Below are 19,023 nucleotides of genomic sequence, written 5' to 3' on the forward strand. Positions count from 1 at the left end.
TCACTGAGGATTCTTTGTAATTTTCCTCTTGCTTTCTTGTTATCAGTGACAGTTTAATAGATCTAACAAAAAAATCTCTTAATGGGATTATCAGTGTGCTTTACTTATTAAGAACATTCTTCTTGGGGGGTCCCAAAGTGCAAAACTTTTGTATTTTTTTTCTTAGGAAACTTCATGAGAAAGCAGTCTAAAGAATAGGCAAATTTGTAAATTTGCTTGCATCTACTTAGATTTTCTATTTAGTGTTCAGAACTGAGTAGCTGCATAATATCCCTACTGCATGATTCTTTTAATGAATTATGTATCTCTGACGTTCTTTAGGTATTCCTTTATTAGTTGCTTATTTTGACTTGAATGTTTGTTACCAGTAGTAGATAGCTGTCCAAGACTGTGGCATGATAATTATCCAAAAGGGCTAAGTTACATAAACTGTTTATGTATCCTGCTCATTAAGATTTGTATTAAGTTTAACTTCTTAGAAAGAACAGGAAAAAATGAGGTAAAAAAATTATTATCTGGCTTATCACAAAAGTATTTCCATGTGATGTTACAATGTATATGTCAAAACCTGTAAAACATAAACGTACAGAAAAGTATTCATTTTTGGCTGGATGATTTGTCAGCATTGCATAGTAGAAATTGGAAACCTGTATGACTCTAAGATGCATATTTAATTTGCGTTTTGTAGCTGAGCTGTAGCTTTATATGCTGATTGTCTTAGTATTGTGTGTGTAAAATAAATTTGGGCTCCTTTACCCAGAGAAATGAGTGTCATGGTCACTTCTCCATCATTCCAGTAACTTTTGAGCTTATTTAGTCTCTCACTGTCAACTGTTTTTTAACAAAGGTCCGAGTAATGCTTTGTTCACACTTTGCTTACAAAAAGAAATGCTTTCACAGAGGAATGAGGATCTTCTTCCACCCAAGAGGTCAACAGTCTTTTAAGGAACATCTTGACATAGTATATACCTCAATCATACCACAGAAATGCATTCCTGAGGTACTGGGAAGTTGCAACTCTAATGTGTACTGAATGAATGTATTTTCATCAGAGATCAGTAAATAAAGGTTTAAGATTAATTTGTGCTAGCATTCTTTTTTTTTTTTTCTTTTTAATTTTATTATCAGTAAATAGAATGATTTTAATGAAGCATCAGCTCTTCCAGATGCCCTTTTATTAGACTGTAAAGATGTGAGAGTAGCTAAGTTGCAAATCTCCCAAGAACATGACAGAGGTCAAAGCCTTAAAACTGCTGAAGTCTTGGAAAATGTTTTCAGAGCTGTCTTAAGTGTGTCTAAATACCTTCTTAATAAATGTGACAAACATTTATTTGGAAAAGTAAATAACCAAACTATTGCTCAATGTAATAATAAATATTAGAAGGCACTTAAGGATTGTTGTATTAATCAGATTCCTTGAGTGGCTAACCATTTCTAACCCTGTAATTTTGCACAGAACGATGGTGCCTCTTACTGTGCAATTAACTGATTTATTAGCAGCAGAGCGGGTTGGCTGCTGGCTGCCCTGACGGTTTTGCATTTATTTCTCATGTTAATCCTAATCCACTGTGCTTGGACCAGGGTGGAAGGCAGGCAATACTTACTTCTTCCCAGCCAGCCACTCCACAGGTACCCAGAAGAAACAATGATTAAGTTGCTGTGGGACCAGTTTGTCCAGACTTGAACAAAAAAAAGTCTTTTGATGCTGAGAAAACACTGTTGACAGATGTTCATTTTCAGATGGAGCTATGCTGGTAGAATGGGTTCTCAATTGTCTGGACTAAAAGTGCCAGTTAAACAACTTTCAGCGCAGAGCTGAGTAACTCCAGCAGAGTGAGAAGTTTGGTCTTTGCTAACTTCAGCTGAATCAGGACCAGGAGCTCTTACAGAGCAGCTGGTGCAAGGAGCTGCAGGCAACAACACAGCTGTATGCAGAGTGCCTTGGTCTGCATCCTCTCACACGTGGCTGCAATTAAAGATCTGACGATAAGGCCTTTTCTGCATTCCGGAGTAGTGCCAAATCAGCACTGGATGGTCATTGCCTGCACCTGCAGTCAGCACGACCTTGGAGATGCTGTCAGAGCTGAGTTGTGTGCTGCAGCTCTTGTTGTTTTACCTACAGAAAGCATTGAAGTTGCAAGTATTTCTGCATAGCTATTTGTACTCGAAAGGTGAGAACAGCACTAGCAGGTCTCGAGGCAGCTGTAGTGGCATGTCAGCCGTAGATGAGGTAATTGACACTTTCACATACGTCAATAAGCAGAGACTTAACAGGCATAAAAATAAATTATCCGTTAAGCGCTACAGTACTTAATCCAGACTGCTTCATAGGGCACAATTAGTTTGTACACTTAGAATTTATCTTTATTCCTACTTATGCTGCAGTTTTTTGTGAATAACTGAGTGGGTTTGATTTACAGTAATACTACAAGAGCCAGCAAATGAATATTTGGTTAGAATGTTTTTAATGTGTTTTGCTCTGACCTCGACTTTCTTGATAGTGATTGAATTTTATAAATAGTGGATTAGGTTTGTTTAGACCCTTGAATACCCCTGCCTTCAAGAAGTGACATCAAATTTGTCATAAGGGAAGCCTGGCAGCAGCACCCAGGAGAGGCACATAATTTTACCTGTACTCATGGCAGGTGGTTTTAGCAGGGTTTGTTGATCAGTACCAGACTGTGACTAAGTTTATCATGAGACTAAGAACAATATTCAGCTCCATTACAGTCAGCTTGTATGCTTGAAGAAATCCGAGAAGTTTGTATTGGCATATTTAGGTTGTTCTTTTCCTTTGGCTGAGCCTCCTATAGTTCTATTTCAACCCAACATCTAAAGAAATTAAATTCTTTCACACCAAAAAGTAATATAATGAAGTAACTAAAAACTTGTTACTTGTCATTAGGGTGGCTTTAGGAAGGAAATTGTTGCTTGCTTAGGTTGTATAAGATAGATAGCAACTTTACCAAAGGTAGTGAGCGTGTGATACCATACTGCTTAGCAGGATTTTATTCCAAACATCTAGGCATTTATGATTTAGATATGAGCCTGATGCTTAAAGGTAATACCAGATATTCTTCTAAGTGCTTTTGAAACACCGGTCTTTAACCAGTACTTTGTAATTTGCTATGTGAAGGTTACGGTCTTTCATTGAAATATGATACCTTCTTCTCAAAAAGTACAAAAGCTTCAAAGATGTGGATTGACTTGCATCTGGTTCTCACTGCAAGGAGAAAGCGTCCTTAAATTGCCTAATGTATTTCACAGCTATCTACAGCAGCTGAAAAGAACATAACATGAAAGGAATAGTCTAGAATGATTAGAAGTGTTTAGAAAGGATTTATTTAAAAAGTAATGGTCTTTAGGAAGAGTTGGCAATTTTTATTCCTGTGATTCTTAATTTGAGATATCTGTGTGCAATTAGTAGGTGCTTTTCCTCTTACTTAGAGGGAAGCTTGCTTTGGCATCTGTTAAATCCCAGTTTAGAATATGGACATCGTTTTTAAGATGATTATAATAGCTGTGGTCAACACAGCATTTCTTTAAACTCCTAGAATGTGACCTTAATGTGCAATACACAGCAAATAATCTTTGAAAATAGTTCTTTCTGAATCTTTAAGTAAAAAGAACAGTGCAGTCCTTCCTGTTGCCCTTTGGCTCCAGTGAGGTCTTTGGAGGCCCAGCAGCCCATTAGTAGGCAATCTGTGGCACATGTGGTCTGGCACCTTCTAGCATGTGCTCATTGTGTGGTGATGCAATCCTCCAAAAGATTTGTCTGGTGCTGCTTCTAAATGCATAATGCTTCAGGAATGTTATAAGTGGGGCCAGTCATTTAATTTTCAAACATCCTATTTTGGTAGCAGGGGGTGTGCACAGTGTATTGAATTAATGGATTTTATGTATTATACAAGAAGGTAGTTTTAATATATTCTTGCTAACTAACATATTCAAGAAAATACAGCCTAATTGGTTTGTCCAAGGGTGATTGGGGCTTGGTGTACCTGTCTTGTTTCTAGCTGTATTCAGGTGGATAGTCAAGGTGTACTGGGACTCCTGGTTATCTAGTGGGAATGCTGCTAGGAATTAGAGAACATCCCCCAATTTAGTATTTTCTGAAGTAAATTTAAGCATAATACAAAAACTTTTTGAAGCACAGGGACCTTGGGTCTGCCAGCACATGGAGATGGGAGTTTTTGAATGTCTAGGCTGTCATCTCCATTCCAGAGGATGCTACCAAAGAGATTGGAGGGCACAGCTGGTAAAATAGGCATTGCCACTGCTGCAAAGGTCAGCTGTCCAGGAAGGCTGGTGTTCATCTGCAGGTGAGTCTTCCTGCATTTGTTTAGACAGCTGCCAGTTCTGTTCTTCAGTCACCTTCTGGATGAATTGTGTCCCGTGGCCTGCAAGATGATTTTCTGAAAGCAGCATCTGTTTTGAAAATGACTTTTCTGATACTGTGAGAGATCTCTCGCTTCGTAGTAACACCATTTCACTAGCTTGCAGAAGAGCTGTTGCTCTTTGAGTATCCATAAATGTTGATACATTAGCTGAAGGTATGAATTCAAAACTGTTGATGTTACTCAGAAAAGGCTTTATACAGCAACTTTAAACAGTTAATATTTGAACCCTCTGAAGCTTGTATCTGTAGTTATTTACTTAGCCGTGTATCACTGTCCAGCTATAAAACATAGGTAAAAAATAATGTTGTTTTGCAGTGTCCTTACATTTATTACAGTAGCGCTATCTAGTGTAACATACTTTGCTGCATCAAAGCTGTTAGTCTTTCTGCTTTCAGCAAATCCACACCAAGTGAAAGCCACAAAGTAGCATAATTGGCAGCTCTCTATGCAGATTTGCAAAGTCTCACCTGCTCATGAACAGCAACACTCTTAGAGGCAGTCAAGGGATTTGCGAAAGGCTCTGTCAGAAGTGATACCTGCTAAGTTCAGGGTGACAGTAACATTTTTCTTCTTAAATGCGCGTGACTGGTATTAAGTTAGTATGCTCTCAAAATGTTAGTCTGTAAATAATGCTCCAACTTTGGTCATTCTGTGATATCTGTATTTGCATAATACATACATTTGTTTAAAAGTTTGTTTGCAAAATCTTTTGAGTGTTCTAATATACTAAGAAAGCAAAACTGCAGTGAGATCTCAAAGGTAATAGCCTATGTTTTCCCTCAAAAAGTCAGGTGGACTATGTGTTTTAATTGTTGTGGATACATTTTCAGTCTCCTTTGGTCCTTCGGTCTTTGTCAAACTTAAAAACATTTTTCAAGTGGAATTAAAAGATTCTGTATATTTATCCAGAATTTCTAAACATCTTTTAATCATCGGAGCTTGCTCTGAAAAGCAGTTTCAACTGCACTGCTGGCTATTTGGCAATCTCAAGCATGCTTGCTGTGCATATTTGATTAGACCTGCAATGCATGCGTAGCAAACTCCATGTCTTCAGTAAACATCAGATGAGTAGTATGCTCTTAACTGCCTGGAGATCTGAGCTCACTGATCTCACATTGCTCTGTACACAAACACACTTTTTGGGTTAAACTTCTAAAGCCCTGCCAAATGTCACCTATCCATCTTTGAATTGCATTTTCTAGGGCCTTCAGATTTTTACAGAGACCTAATATCTACCTCTCTGCCTTGGTCGTGAAGGAATAATATGATCTTTTTTTTTCCTGAACATGCTAAGCATTCATCTACCAATCTCACACATGAAGTTTCTAAGTACCAGCCTTTTGTGGATAGTATTTTCTAGACATGTGTATGTATGTGTGTATGTATATATGTTAAATATTTATGTATATCCACTGAACTCTAAAATACTACAGTAAAGTCACTGTTCTTAATTGTCTGCCTCTTTTTGTTTTTAACAGGCAGAAATACTCAGTGTGCTCAGTCACAAAAACATCATTCAGTTCTATGGAGCTGTTATTGAACCTCCAAATTATGGCATAGTTACAGGTAAGGATTCTTGTTTGATTTTCAACGTGACTCTGTAATACTTTGGTCTTATGAGTACACCCAATTTCAGTATTTTGCTGGCCTCAAAATAGGCAACAACATTTGCTGCTGTGGTTCTGTTTATTGGATGGCATCAAATGCAGAGTAGGGACAGCTGCCAGAACAAGGCACAAAGATAACAGAATGGATATAGCTGTGATCTGTTGCCTGCTGGGCATATATGAAGATATCCAGAACCTGGTTTTTATGTGTGTAGGTATCTCCAAACTGTAGGCAGTATTTTCTGCTTGTCAGCCTTTGCAAGTGGTGCTCTAGCCAAGGGTTTCATTTTAGTGTAAGCTGTCTCCAGGGGCATCTGCTGGAGAGGATCCACTCCAGATTGTGCGCTGGAAAAAGCACAGCTTCTAATCAGCTACAGAAATCCCTCCAGTGGTGCACAAAATCTGTGGAAGTTTGTTTTTACCTGTTTCTTAGACCTTATGTTAACACCATAGATGGCAGCATAATCCTGTGATAGCACTTCTGAGATGCACAACTGCTTTTCTGCCTATTGGATGTTGCAGTGTTGAAACCAGTATCACCAGTACTTCAGAAATGCATAAAGGATGAACTTAGTCTATTCTGCTCAGAGGTTGGACTGCTGATATCATATCAAACAGGAAATTAAATACCTTCTCTATGTAATAAAAAACATAATAAATCAAGTAATGTAACTATAATTTCTAACACAAAGGTAATAAGTGCAAACTAGAGAGCAGGCTAACAAAGCAAATGTGTGATCACCAGATTATCTAGAATGATGTCTGGATCAGAAAGTCCTCAGTTGCTCTCACAGAAGGTCAGTGTTTGGAGAAGGTCATTTGACATGCTTGCTGATCACTGGACAGAGAACAGCTGAAATAGTTCATTATGTCATTGGGAATGGGGACTCTTAACCATCTGTGAGAAGGAGTACTATTCTGTACTCCTATCTGTTTGTTACTGGAAATGCTCTGAATCTATTCTGGTTAAAGAAGACAAAAAAATAAAAATTAAAAAAAAATTTAAAAAATTCTATTTCTAAACTGTATTGGCTTCTCCCTGCAACTTCCATGGAGACTTGAGTTCCTTGGGCTGTGGAAGGGAAGTAAGGCTTGATTTCTCCAACTGTTTTCAAATGAGAGAATGGCTACTTAGAAAAATGCTATCTGTACTTGACATGTTTTTTAGACAGGCTTTTACTCCTTGATCTTCTGGGTAGTTTTAGTGTAGCAGTCTTAATCCTGTGTTTATTTGGAGATCCACGTCTTGCCAGGGAAAAACCCAAAAGAGGAAAACAATCCCAAGAGCCTACTGATTCTTCAGAATGATGAAGATGAGGGCATTCAGCCAAGCATCGGCACGTTCTGAGTATTGGCTTTACATAACATCTTATGTGGGATTGTCAGAGAGTTCTCTGGGACTGCTCTGTTCAAATGGGAAAAGCTACATCTGCAGTCAAAACATGTCTCTTCTATGGGGATGTATGTTGGTCACTCTGAAAGTAATTCCTCCTGTTTATTTCCATGGAAACCACCACAACAGATAGAGCACAATAGTGCTCATTGATAGAGTAAATTCTCAGCTACAAAACACTATTTTTCAATACAGTGACCGCCATTAGCTATGCATTTTTGCCTGCCATGAAGAGCCTGCATGCCATGCTTGTAAAATCTGTGTATCTGGAACACACTTCTCTGTCACAACTGCTGAAATGTACCAATCACTGCCTCACTGTGCTCACATCCACCATTTGGTCTCTATGAAAGTTCAGCAACTGTCTATGAATGTCAGTGGGTGCCATTTTTTCTGCATACAGGAATTCATTGACAAACCATTGCTCCGTATGCACTTCATGTCAAAGGCCATTTTGTCAAATTGTCCCTCTGCTGCCATCTGCCTTATGGCAACACAACGCAATGAAATATTGGCAGGAAAGTTCAACCTCTACACCAAAATCTGCCTCTGATATTGAGGGTTAAAATGTTTTTGGAGCAGCTCTTGTATCAATGTTACAGCTGGTTGTTGAGCCCATTGAGCTGCTAATGTGAATCACATAGTTTTAGGTGTTGCAGACTCCCAACAGCAGTCTCAGTGTGTAGCTTTCAGATCTAGGTTTTGGTCACAGCTGCCTCCTCTCAAAAGACTTGTAGAGCTTGTGCAGATGTGTAAGATGTTGGTGGTAGGGTGAGTGGGTGAGTCCAATTCTGTATTCACAGCATTTATTTCTGAGGCAAATACTTCTTTTCTCTCACTGAAAGAAATTATCCTGACAGTGTAATTTCCAAATTCATGACCTCATAGGAAAATCTTGTGACACAATATGTACATAGGAGAAATACTGAGGAATCAAGCTATATTGCTTGAAGGTTGCTTGCCTCTGTTCATACAGAGCAGCAAAGGGCTTAGGGATCTCAGTTATCCCTGACTCTGGTGGATCAAATTATGCATTGTAAAGGCATGCAAAGCATGCAGGCAGACTATTCCTGAAGAATCCATTTATAAGACATATGATGACATCATGGGTAAAAAAAGCTGATGTTTTAATTGAAGAAATGTGCAGGTCAGCATCTTAGTCCTCTTTCAGTGACATCAGAAGCAGTGTGCCTGTCTCCTGTGGAGCCTCCTTGCAGCGGGAGGTCCTGGGGCAGTGAACCAAAACTAACTTGCAACTTAGAGCATTTGCTTTCAAGGGACTTCATATTTATTCCCTCCCTCTTTTCATTTACCAATAGAATCTTCTCACATGATGTACCATATTCTGTCTTGACCTGCACAGTACTCTCCCAGTGGTTATGATTCTATTGATGGGGAGCAATGTGTACTTTTTATGCATTTAGCCTACGATATCTCATTCTTTGATTAATGCTATTAAGAGCAACAATTTGGATATATTTTATGTAGTCTAAGAGAAGAATGATTTTGATGCTGCTTTGAAATGGCAGAAATGAAGCATTTCAATTGAAAACCAGCTGGCTTGCTTCATGACCTGCTGTTCAAGGAAATCTACCCCACTTTGAAGCAGAGTTAGACCTGTAGTTTCTTCCTTCCTTCCTTCCTGTGTTTGTTTGCTTGTTTTTAAGCAATAAGTGATTTGATCTTCTCTGTTCCTGCATGAAGAGGTAGAAAAATAAAATTCTGTTTTCACTTTGTACTTGCAGACCTTTTCTCCTTAACAGAATACCGTATGTTGAACTCTTGATCTTACTGTATAAAAAATAAAACAATTGTCTTTTATGATGGGGTATAATTTGAATGTGGTACTTCTCACCACTGAGTGCTGTCCTCATTGGAAGCAGTAGTAAGGATCTGGTACCACCAGTCTCTCATCTTTTAACTGCTGTTGTGACTGGGAGAGGCAACTTCACTGTTTAAATATGGAAGAATTTTAAGTTATACGAAAGTAGTGCTGTGAGGGTTTCAGTTGTTTCCAGTTTCCCAGTTAAACAAGTCTAAGTGTAATGAGCTTGATATTCCAGCTCATAGCTCCATGAGCTCTGGAAGTCAGACTGGGTTCTGTCTGTCGTACTTGCAAACACTGACAGGCAGAAAAAGCCTTTGCTTCTGCCTGCAGGATCCTGCTGTGGGTTTCTGTAGGTGGAAGAAGTTAAGAAAAACAACTGTTGGCACTGGAAAGGGAACATAAGAAAACTTACTTTATTAGCTGTGCTGGCTTGTCCTGGGCTGAGAGAATGTAAAGCAGTGAGAGTGTGCTTCCATTTGCATACAGTCTGTAAAGTCACAAGTGGACAGAATTGCTCAGCGGCACGTTACCACATTTACAGCGTTCTCTCTCTGAACAGAAATGACCCTCATAAATCTTAAATAGAAAAAAATTTTAAAAAAATCACCAGAACCTTTCAGTCTGGAATTGGAACTTCCTTGCCTGAGCTCTCTTTATACCAGAGCTTTCTAAAGCCTTTTCATTTTAAATCCTGTCATTATAGATGATTTCACATTTCTTTTCCCTTAGCAGTAGGTTATGTCTGTGTTGGGACAGTCAGAACGGACTATTACTCTCCTATTATGTTACTAATGGTGTTAGTTGCTGAACCCAGATTCTTTGTCATTAAGCTTCAAAGAGCTGCTTTCTGGAACTGGCAGAGTTTCCATTATGATTTTCAGTTTTGGTGCAGTGTTTTAATATGTCACATGCATTTATTTTATTTATTTAATTTTTCTAATAGAGTATGCTTCTGCTGGCTCACTGTTTGATTACATTAATAGTAACAAAAGTGAAGAGATGGATATGGATCATATCATGACCTGGGCAACTGACATAGCTAAAGGTAAGCAAGACCAGACCAGTGATGTCTTTTATCTTACGCAGCAAAATATACAAGTGGAGATACTTCCCTATTAAGTCAGGAAAGCTTTCCTAACCTAAACTTCTTTCTTCAAGTTGTCAAAAAAAAAAAAAAAAAAAAAAAAAAGCAAAACAAATGAAAATGACAATATACACACAAAGGATGACGATGACTACAAACAAACCCATTTGTTGTTCTTTTCAATATGTTTCTTTGTTATTCTGAATCCAAACTCATTTCTGGAGTGAAAATGCCTTCCACGAACTCATTTTATACTTCTGGTTTGCTCCTAAGTCCCAGGAGGATACTTTTGATATCGTGTAACTAAGGCATTATTATCCTTACATATTATTTGAATTGGGATATTTAAGGAAGCTGGTTTTTGGGAAACATGCTGACATTCTTCACAGAATAATGCAGAGCCTTTGTGCTCTCTGTGACCATGCAGGAATTAGTGTAAACTAATGAACGGTATGTTCATAACTTAGCTTACCTGTGTAGAAAATACATTTGAGAAAATTATTAAATATGATGTTAAAAAGCATTAATGTACCGATATAGGTGTTCTGAGATACATATGAGCTTAGCTTAGTTCTTTTCACTCAAAGTAGATTATGGGGACCTTTGCTTCTCCTGCAGCTGGCCTTCATGTATGTGTGTTAGCCTGTAATGGGGGCAGGAAATGGGCACTAAAAACATAACTGCTGATAAGTGATGGCCACCTTTAGCCTGCCTAACTGGGCCATTCTTTGTTTTGTGTAGGCATGCACTACTTACACATGGAAGCTCCAGTCAAAGTAATCCACAGAGATCTGAAGTCCAGGAATGGTAAAGTAGCAATAAAAACAATAAAAAGTTCTGTTTATAATTCTAGTTGTTATTGTGGCGATCAAGTCTCTACCTGAGCTTTGTGAATGTGCAGAACTAACACCTTGGCTGTCACCAAGCTGCACTGGCCTTTGCTGAGGCACAGAAAAGCCTGTTCCCTTGTCACTCCTCCTCTGCATCCTGACATTGTTGGCTCTGTTAATGTCCTGGCATCATTTAGAGCACTTCGGAGGGCTCTTTTCAGGTTGTATCTGGCTGACCACGATAGTGTCCATCTTATCTGCTGTCAGACGTTGCCTGGATATCCCTCACTTGGTTCTTCAGTTTGAAAATATTGAGTACCATGAAGGACATAGTAAGCTGGATAAGGCCAGTTATTTCTTATCTGAAAATCTTGTCTCAATTGTGGCCTGATTTTGTGTAATGAATACTCAGTGTGCATTGCACTGTTTTAGACTATACTTGGCAGTTGATAACTGTTCATGAAACTTGTTAAATACTGATTTGAAATGAAGCACAAGCTACTAATGGAACAGGAGGAATACAGATATTAATAATGCATGCAGAGTGATAATAGTCACAAAAAAACCTATTTGCATAGTACTAGCTTTTTTTTTTTTTCCTTTTTTAACTTTTCCCTCCTTTTTTCCTTTTTATTTATTTGTTTGTTTGTTTTAAATTAACAAATTTTCTGAAGATTTTGTTGTTAAGCTCAACTGCTACCTCGGGGATAATGGAGCTTTTCTACATTTTAGTTATAGTTGTCTTTCTACCTTTGAGCTCATAGGGACCTGAAAAGTTTTGAAGCTGTTCAGAGGCTTGCAGGGATTCAGCAGGTGTTCTCCAGAGATGCTCAAAGAAACCAGGACAATCATGCATATTTGTGCATCCTGTGCCAACGTTTTTCTTGATAAAGTGAACTTATTTTTGCTGTGAAAATGTATTGCATTTGTTTTTAATAACATTCCTGTAACCTGTTGTTTTTTCATTTGTAGTTGTTATAGCTGCTGATGGCGTGTTAAAGGTATGAACACTTTAATTATATTAATTATATGAGAGATCCTGCTGCGTGACTTGATATTTTGATGACTAGTAAATGAGGTTCATGCTCTACTATCTGTTTATTTCTGCCAGATCTGTGATTTTGGTGCCTCAAGGTTCCATTCACATACAACACACATGTCATTAGTGGGTACTTTTCCATGGATGGCCCCGGAAGTTATTCAAAGTCTTCCAGTGTCTGAGACGTGTGACACGTACTCATACGGAGTGGTGAGTGCCTTTTATTTCTCTGTGCACAGAAGCAGAACTCCAGTGTGATAGAAGTCATGGGATGCAAGAACAACAATTTTAAATAAGGACAACAGCAACAAAAATCATGCTTTTTTAGGACTGACCCATAATTCATAATTATGTGCTTGAAAATGACAGGAAAAGCAGCGTCTTGCATGTTTAATAAGATACTGTTCTAATTAGATTAGCAGCATGCCAGCGTGGGAAATGCAAGCTTTACCACAAGTATTTAGCATATGTCAGAAGGCTTGCAGGAGCTACCAAGCAATCTGCATCATTAATCTCTGCTTATGTTTCAGTGAAATAAGAGGGAAAAGCTGTAATAGGTATATACCAGGGCTTTCCATAAAACAGGATGTCACCAAGCTAAGATGAAAAAGGAGGCCACTTTTCCATGCTTGTGGAGGTAGAGCCCCAATCTAAAAATACAGCATGAATCTGCCTTTTATGCAAAGGGGAATTAATTAGTTACAATGCATCAGAATGTCAGGTTTGCAGGTACAACTGTGAATTATTTTACTCTGTCCGCAGTCAAATTCTGATATGTTTTTACTTTACATAGATGAGAAATAACTCTCCTTGTCAGACCAGTTCTGAGCCGGCCCTCAGAGCCTTTCTATTACAACAGTACTTAAGGGGAAAAGAGAAATGAAGCAGGGTCCTAGTCTGTGTGTGGGTCTGTGTATATAGCTTTTTGATTTTGGGTTCAGCAGTGAGGAGTTGTTTAAGTACCTTTTTCTCTTTGAAGAACTGATAGAGATGTAAGGTTGGTTGGTTTAAGCTAGTGTCTGTGACCAGGCATAGCTAAGCTGATGTTCCCCATAGAAAGTTAAATAATTTTTTTTATCAAACAGTTGTTTGTGGTGTAAAAAAATAAAAGATGATGTGAGATATCTTGGCAATGAAAGCTGAAACTTTGTAAGGGGAGAGAAGCCTGTATTGGCAGATTTAAAGTCCTTGCTTGCTTAACAGAACTAAGTCACGAGCAGTAATAGAACATAAGCTAACAAATATAAATGTTAATGTAAATTGTTACTGGAAGCAATTATGTATTACCCACTGAAGGATAACATTCCAATTCCACAACAAAGAAAAAATGTTAGAGGAGAAATTTTAAAAATGGCCTTACAGTTCAAAACTACTCTCATAATCATCTTGGTGTGATTGACTTCAAGTAATATTCTAGAACTGGGAGAAAGTAAGCAATTGTTTAATATTTTATCATGTCATGTATTACCAGAGCCATAGGAACAGTATGTTGTGTTGAGTTTATTTTTCCTCCTCCAAAAAGTAAACCTCCTTTGACAGCTCTGTGCTTGGAGGCAAAACTCAACTACCCTCAGTATGAGAACAGTTTGGCGTTAGTAGAATATTTTAATGTGGTTACAGGTGCGTTGTGCTTCTAATAATATCTGACCCACATTTTTAATATGTTGTTTTTGAGCTAATGTGCTCTACTGGATAGAAACTTATGAATTCTTAAGCACTTAGGAATTAATTCATCTTTGGATAACTCCATTGCCACATCTTGGAACACTTTTGTTTTCAGTGATGTGAGGGGAGAAATGAATAGCTGCAGCCCAGATTCTTACTTGATAAAGTTACCAATGTCATGGAGCTGACAGAAAGCAGAACATTGTCTGAAAATAACATTGAAAGCTGGAATCTCCCTATTATGAGTGTTGGACTACTGGAGAATTTTTTAAGAGACTGAAAACAGCAACAAGAACAAAAAATCTTAAAAGGAGTATTTTTTTTTTTTTGTCTCAGCAAGTGATTATCATCTGTAAAAACAACATTTAAAGAATGGCCTTTGGAAGTATAACATGTGCTAGCAGCTTTTGTGTTGGAGAGACAAATCTGCATTTCTTCAGTTAAAGTCTTGTTAACAAAGAACAGAATCATTTCAAATGTAAACTTGTAAGATGCTAAGAATAGATATTCTGTTCACAGTACTTGTTACCATACCCATATGTTTCTTTATTTCTTTTTTTTTCCCCCCTTTTATTTCTATTATTGAGTTTGTGATTTTAAATGTTCTGCTTGAGCTCTGTGAGCACTTTGTCCATGAAGTACCAGCCTTTCTGTCACCATATAGGTCCAAGTTGCTCCTCACCTGAAATGAACTTCCCTCCCTGCAAACAATTACGTATGTCTTTGTAGATAATGTTCATATTAGTTTGTCCTGCTCTTCGTGGGTGGATAATCAGTTCCATTTTTTCTCTTTGAGATAAATAGTAAGTAATTTATAACACAGCTTGGTAAATGCTAAAACTAAATGTTACAGATTTATTAGGACATGAAGACAGATCTTGAACTTTATTTCAGCCATGCTCTGATTGTCTTTTCTAATCCATTTCAAAATGCATACTCTAAACAAGAGACACCAAGTGCTGCAAATGATCAACCCACAAATCCATTCAAATCAGTAACAGTCTCATGTTATTGTGTGCGTAGCTCAAAAATGATCCTTTGCTTCTCTTCCATGTATAAAAGTGTGTGTGGAATTACAGTGTTCACTCTATAAACTGTTCTGAAATCATGAAGATAAATGCTTGGGATATGTTAACCCGGAAAAAGCGTTTGCTGTGGACTGCAGTGTGTTTGTGTATCTAAGTGTATTTAATCATAGGAGGCTGTGTAGCTGAATATTTCTAAATGCAAGAAAAAAAATTAAAAGCATTAATTTGACTGTTGGTACGTTGAGACTGAAGTTCAATGTAGCAGCTGTTGTGCTCCTAGCAATAGTTCATACATTGCTTTTGCTATGAGCACATAGGTTATTTATAGAGGGAATGTTGGCCAGCTCCAGGGGCTATCCCTTATTCTTTTTGGAAAGAATTATGAGATCTTTAACTTCCACTTGGATCAATCTAGAGGAGACTGACCTAATTTTCAAAGGACAGTACCTCCAAGAGAACAACGCTTTCTGCTCATGCCATACTTCAGATAATTGTAGCTCCTGAGACTCATCTGTGTGCACTTTCCTACCAAGAGAAAGGGTTTTCAGATTTTCTGAGTGGGAAGTTTTCTTCTTCAGATCACTCATTTGGGTGTTTCCTGTCCTCTATGGCTGTTGTTGGCTTTGGACTGGGGTTGAAGGGTAGGACTGTATTTTTCCTTTTTTCTTTAGATCGTTGTCATGTAGCTGACAGGGCAAGAACTGAAATGCACAGCTCATCTGACAGAACTGAGGACATATCAATCTTATTCTTAGCTTTATGTATGGAATGAACATTCATATCCTTAAGTCTTGCTCTGTTTCTCTGCATGCAAAGAAGACCCTAACATCTTCAGAGGCCACAGCTTACAAACCATTGCATTGAATGATCTTGCTTTGTTTTCCGTCATCGTGTCTGGCATAGCTATTTCACTGTGAACACCTGCTGTCTGTCGTCATAGGGATGTTATGTGATCAGGAAAGCTGCAGATCCTTACCATCAAAGATGGGAAGGGAAGTGAATCATGTCAGTGTCCCAATTAAATTATACCAGAAATGGAAGACAGATTAATTTCCATATAAGGTGAGCTGCAAATTTAGTTCTGAAAATGATCAGTGTGAATCTTGAGGGGGGGGCAAAAAAAAAAGGCTAAGATCAGGGTAAGTCAGATTGAGGTGCACTTTTTGTGGCTGCATGACTGTAATGACGCGAAGCATCAAACAGCAATGCAGAAGATACTATGTGCTGTTTGCACTTGTTCACCCCAGCTGATGTTTCAGAGTATCTAATTCATGATCTGGGTTGAAAGTTCTCTAAAACTGGGTTCTTACATGTCACCCTTGGGAGAAAAGTCTTAAGCTACACCACTAGCCTGGATATGAAATTTGCTTTGTTGTAAGAACGTTGCTTTAAACTTGCATAAATAAATGCAAGGATTATTTTTTTTTTTAATTTTCTTATATTATTAGTGAAAAACAAGGCATTAAGAAAAATAATTTGTATCTTGTGAGATTGCTTTTCGCTCAGACTTTGTGTAGTCTTGAAGTGTTTCAAGTAATCACGTTTGGTTTAGGAAAGTGGCGATCCATACTGGCAGTGGAAATAAACACTAAAGGTGTCATGATGTGGGAATTCAGTACAAAATGTACTGCACAGACTTGCGTGCATGAATGAAACAAGATAATTCTTCTGAAAGAAAAATTGTAGAACAGTGGAGTTTTCCAGCTCAAGGTTCTTGGCGACATTTAACGTGTACTTCATTGTGTTCTTTTCTTGGGACATGTATTTAGATACTTCTCTGTCTGATGTGCAGACTTAGATTTCTTTGTGGTTTCCTGTTAGATCCATTCAGATGAGATGCTTCTGCAAGGCTGCTCTGCTTGCGTGTTTGATTTGGTCCAGGCGTTTTTGGTTTTGTACACTGCTTTCTGGACTGAAGTCCATCAGGCTGCTAAATTATTTAATTCTCTCATAGCTAAATTTCCTATCTCTACCAGCAGAGAGATGATAATTGGACTTAGAAATCAAAATGTTTTTATTTTTTTCCTTCTGAAGAGAGTAAGTTGAGGAAAACAGCAGAATTGAATGCCCCTGTGAATAGCCTTCCTTGTATATTTCATATATATGGAAAAATGCTCTTTTACATATTTTTCCAAGACGCACTTACCTTTACTGATAAGTTTTTTTGACTGAATCAGAATTATTCAAATAGGTCTATTGGTGGAACCCTGTTCACTTGATTAAAGGCCCAAATCTGCTTCAGTATATTTTTTTTTTTTCTGCTTGAGCAGCATCTGCCAATGTTCTTGTGTTTTCCTTATAATTACCTTCATAGTTGGCCATAATCCATTCAAAATGATGTATCTGCAATGAACCTGGGTAGTAACCCAGCCGGTGAGGATATAGAGACATACTTTGGTCACATGCTAAATTATTGATGTCTTTTGTTGCTGTTGTGCTTGGTACGCAAATGGAATAAGTTTCTATGTAGATATTGGTAACAAGAGATATGCATGAAGATTCTGATAAAAATAGAGGCAAATATGAGTGAAGGTACAAAGTGCTTGTTAATTTAATTGAATGCCAATATGTTGTCTTTGAGGCAGAAAACAAGTTGGATTCAATGACATGCATTATTTTAGTGATGCCAGACTCTTTTCTACAAAGTACCTGAGATTCTTACACTAAAAAGTTGGAATGTCTTTCTGTATGTAAGAATAGTGTGTCTATAAGATACAGGGAGAGAACAGAGTTGTTGTCGATATGCTATATATTGTATGGCTTAACATAATCATGTACTTGGAGATAGACAATTATGGCTTCTTTGCAAAATTATATTTACTATTTTTGTAGGCTTATAATAGGAGTAAAATACCCTATGGATCACATTCTGACTACAGAAAAGCACTAGTTGCAATCATATAGAAATATTTTTAAATGCAAGATGACTGCAAGGCAAAGATGTGTCTAGCTAGGGCTGAGAAGGATAGGAGGAGTTCACTGTCTTCCCAAGTCTCAACTGCCAAATATGAACCTTATAATGTACAAAGAAAGTAAAAATGCATTTTCTTTGGCTCTCACAAAATTGCTGACATTAGACCCCACACAACCCAGTTTTTTACTGTAGAGGAAAAAGCAGAAACATTCAAATTAATTTAGCAAGAGGATCTTGCACACAAACACTGGTCCAAGTTCCTGCAAATGGAAACCGGTTGCCTGATAATTGGGTACAGAATAGTGCTGTATCAAGGTTTAATAATGTATTTAAAATACAAAGTGCAGAAATAAAAATTCTTTTCTTTCTCTCTGTTCCAGGTTCTCTGGGAGATGCTAACAAGGGAGGTCCCCTTTAAAGGCTTGGAAGGATTACAAGTAGCTTGGCTTGTAGTGGAAAAAAACGAGGTAAGACTACGTTTCTACATTCAGGTACATAGATCAGAAAACAGTATTGGGGTTTTGCAAAAGACTTTTTCATCTTCTTCAAATTGAAAGTAAGTTCACGCGTATGGAAAGATTAGCAGTAGGAGCTAACACAAAGGGTCAAAGTGATGTTATTCCTCATGAATGGACCCTTTACATCTAATTGTTGCAGCTTCACGTCGTGATGCTGTAGATCAAAAATTGTACAAGTACTGTACTAGTTTCTCAGTCTCAATTGTAAAACCTAGGGGTTTGTTCTTAGTGATGAAAGAAGCCATTGCGTCCAAGGTAGGGGAACAGTTTAACTCCATCTCCTGCGTTTAGGACATCTTTTTACTGGCCGGGAGTTGATATATCTGTAAGAGACCTTCAGCTACTTCAACTTAACTCTCCCAGCAGGAGTCACTATAGTACAAGAAACTGCCGCTTAGATGAAAATTTCAAAAATAAAAGAAGAAAAAATAGTTTTAAAAAAAGAGAGAAATTACAGTTTTGCCACCTACGTTCAACACTACATTGAAGATGAGCTCCTCACTGGTATCGGCAAGGCTGCGGCATAGCTGCAAGCCTCCTCATGCAGAGTCTTTCCATTTCAAAAGCACTTCAGTGGTGTAAACACCGTTTGTACAGTGTCCCCAGCCTCGCTTTTCTTCTTCTCACAAATTGAGGCTTTCAGTTAGTTGGACATGTGAGCGTATATCTGAACACATAGTCCCTTGATATCAAAGAGAGTAACTACATTTAAAAAAC

The 19,023-nt window shown here is 37.9% G+C and overlaps 1 protein-coding gene across 12 annotated transcripts in view; it reads left to right on the forward strand.

Moving 5' to 3' along the window:
• Nucleotides 1–19,023, forward strand: part of MAP3K20 (mitogen-activated protein kinase kinase kinase 20) — an 84,159-nt gene that overhangs the window by 22,381 nt on the left and 42,755 nt on the right. For all 12 annotated transcript variants that reach the window (XR_014947978.1, XR_014947976.1, XR_014947977.1 and 9 more), the window contains exons 3-8: nucleotides 5,879–5,966; nucleotides 10,172–10,273; nucleotides 11,054–11,119; nucleotides 12,115–12,143; nucleotides 12,254–12,391; nucleotides 18,169–18,255. Coding sequence is in view for 9 of the 12 variants with exons in the window: in XM_015868486.3 (XP_015723972.2) it covers nucleotides 5,879–5,966; nucleotides 10,172–10,273; nucleotides 11,054–11,119; nucleotides 12,115–12,143; nucleotides 12,254–12,391; nucleotides 18,169–18,255 (510 nt within the window). In the remaining 3 variants the exon portion in view is untranslated. The remainder of the gene's footprint in view (nucleotides 1–5,878; nucleotides 5,967–10,171; nucleotides 10,274–11,053; nucleotides 11,120–12,114; nucleotides 12,144–12,253; nucleotides 12,392–18,168; nucleotides 18,256–19,023) is intronic.

The sequence above is a fragment of the Coturnix japonica genome, chromosome 7, assembly GCF_054131305.1.
Source record: "Coturnix japonica strain WE chromosome 7, WE-NBRP24, whole genome shotgun sequence".
Classification (NCBI taxonomy): domain Eukaryota; kingdom Metazoa; phylum Chordata; class Aves; order Galliformes; family Phasianidae; genus Coturnix; species Coturnix japonica.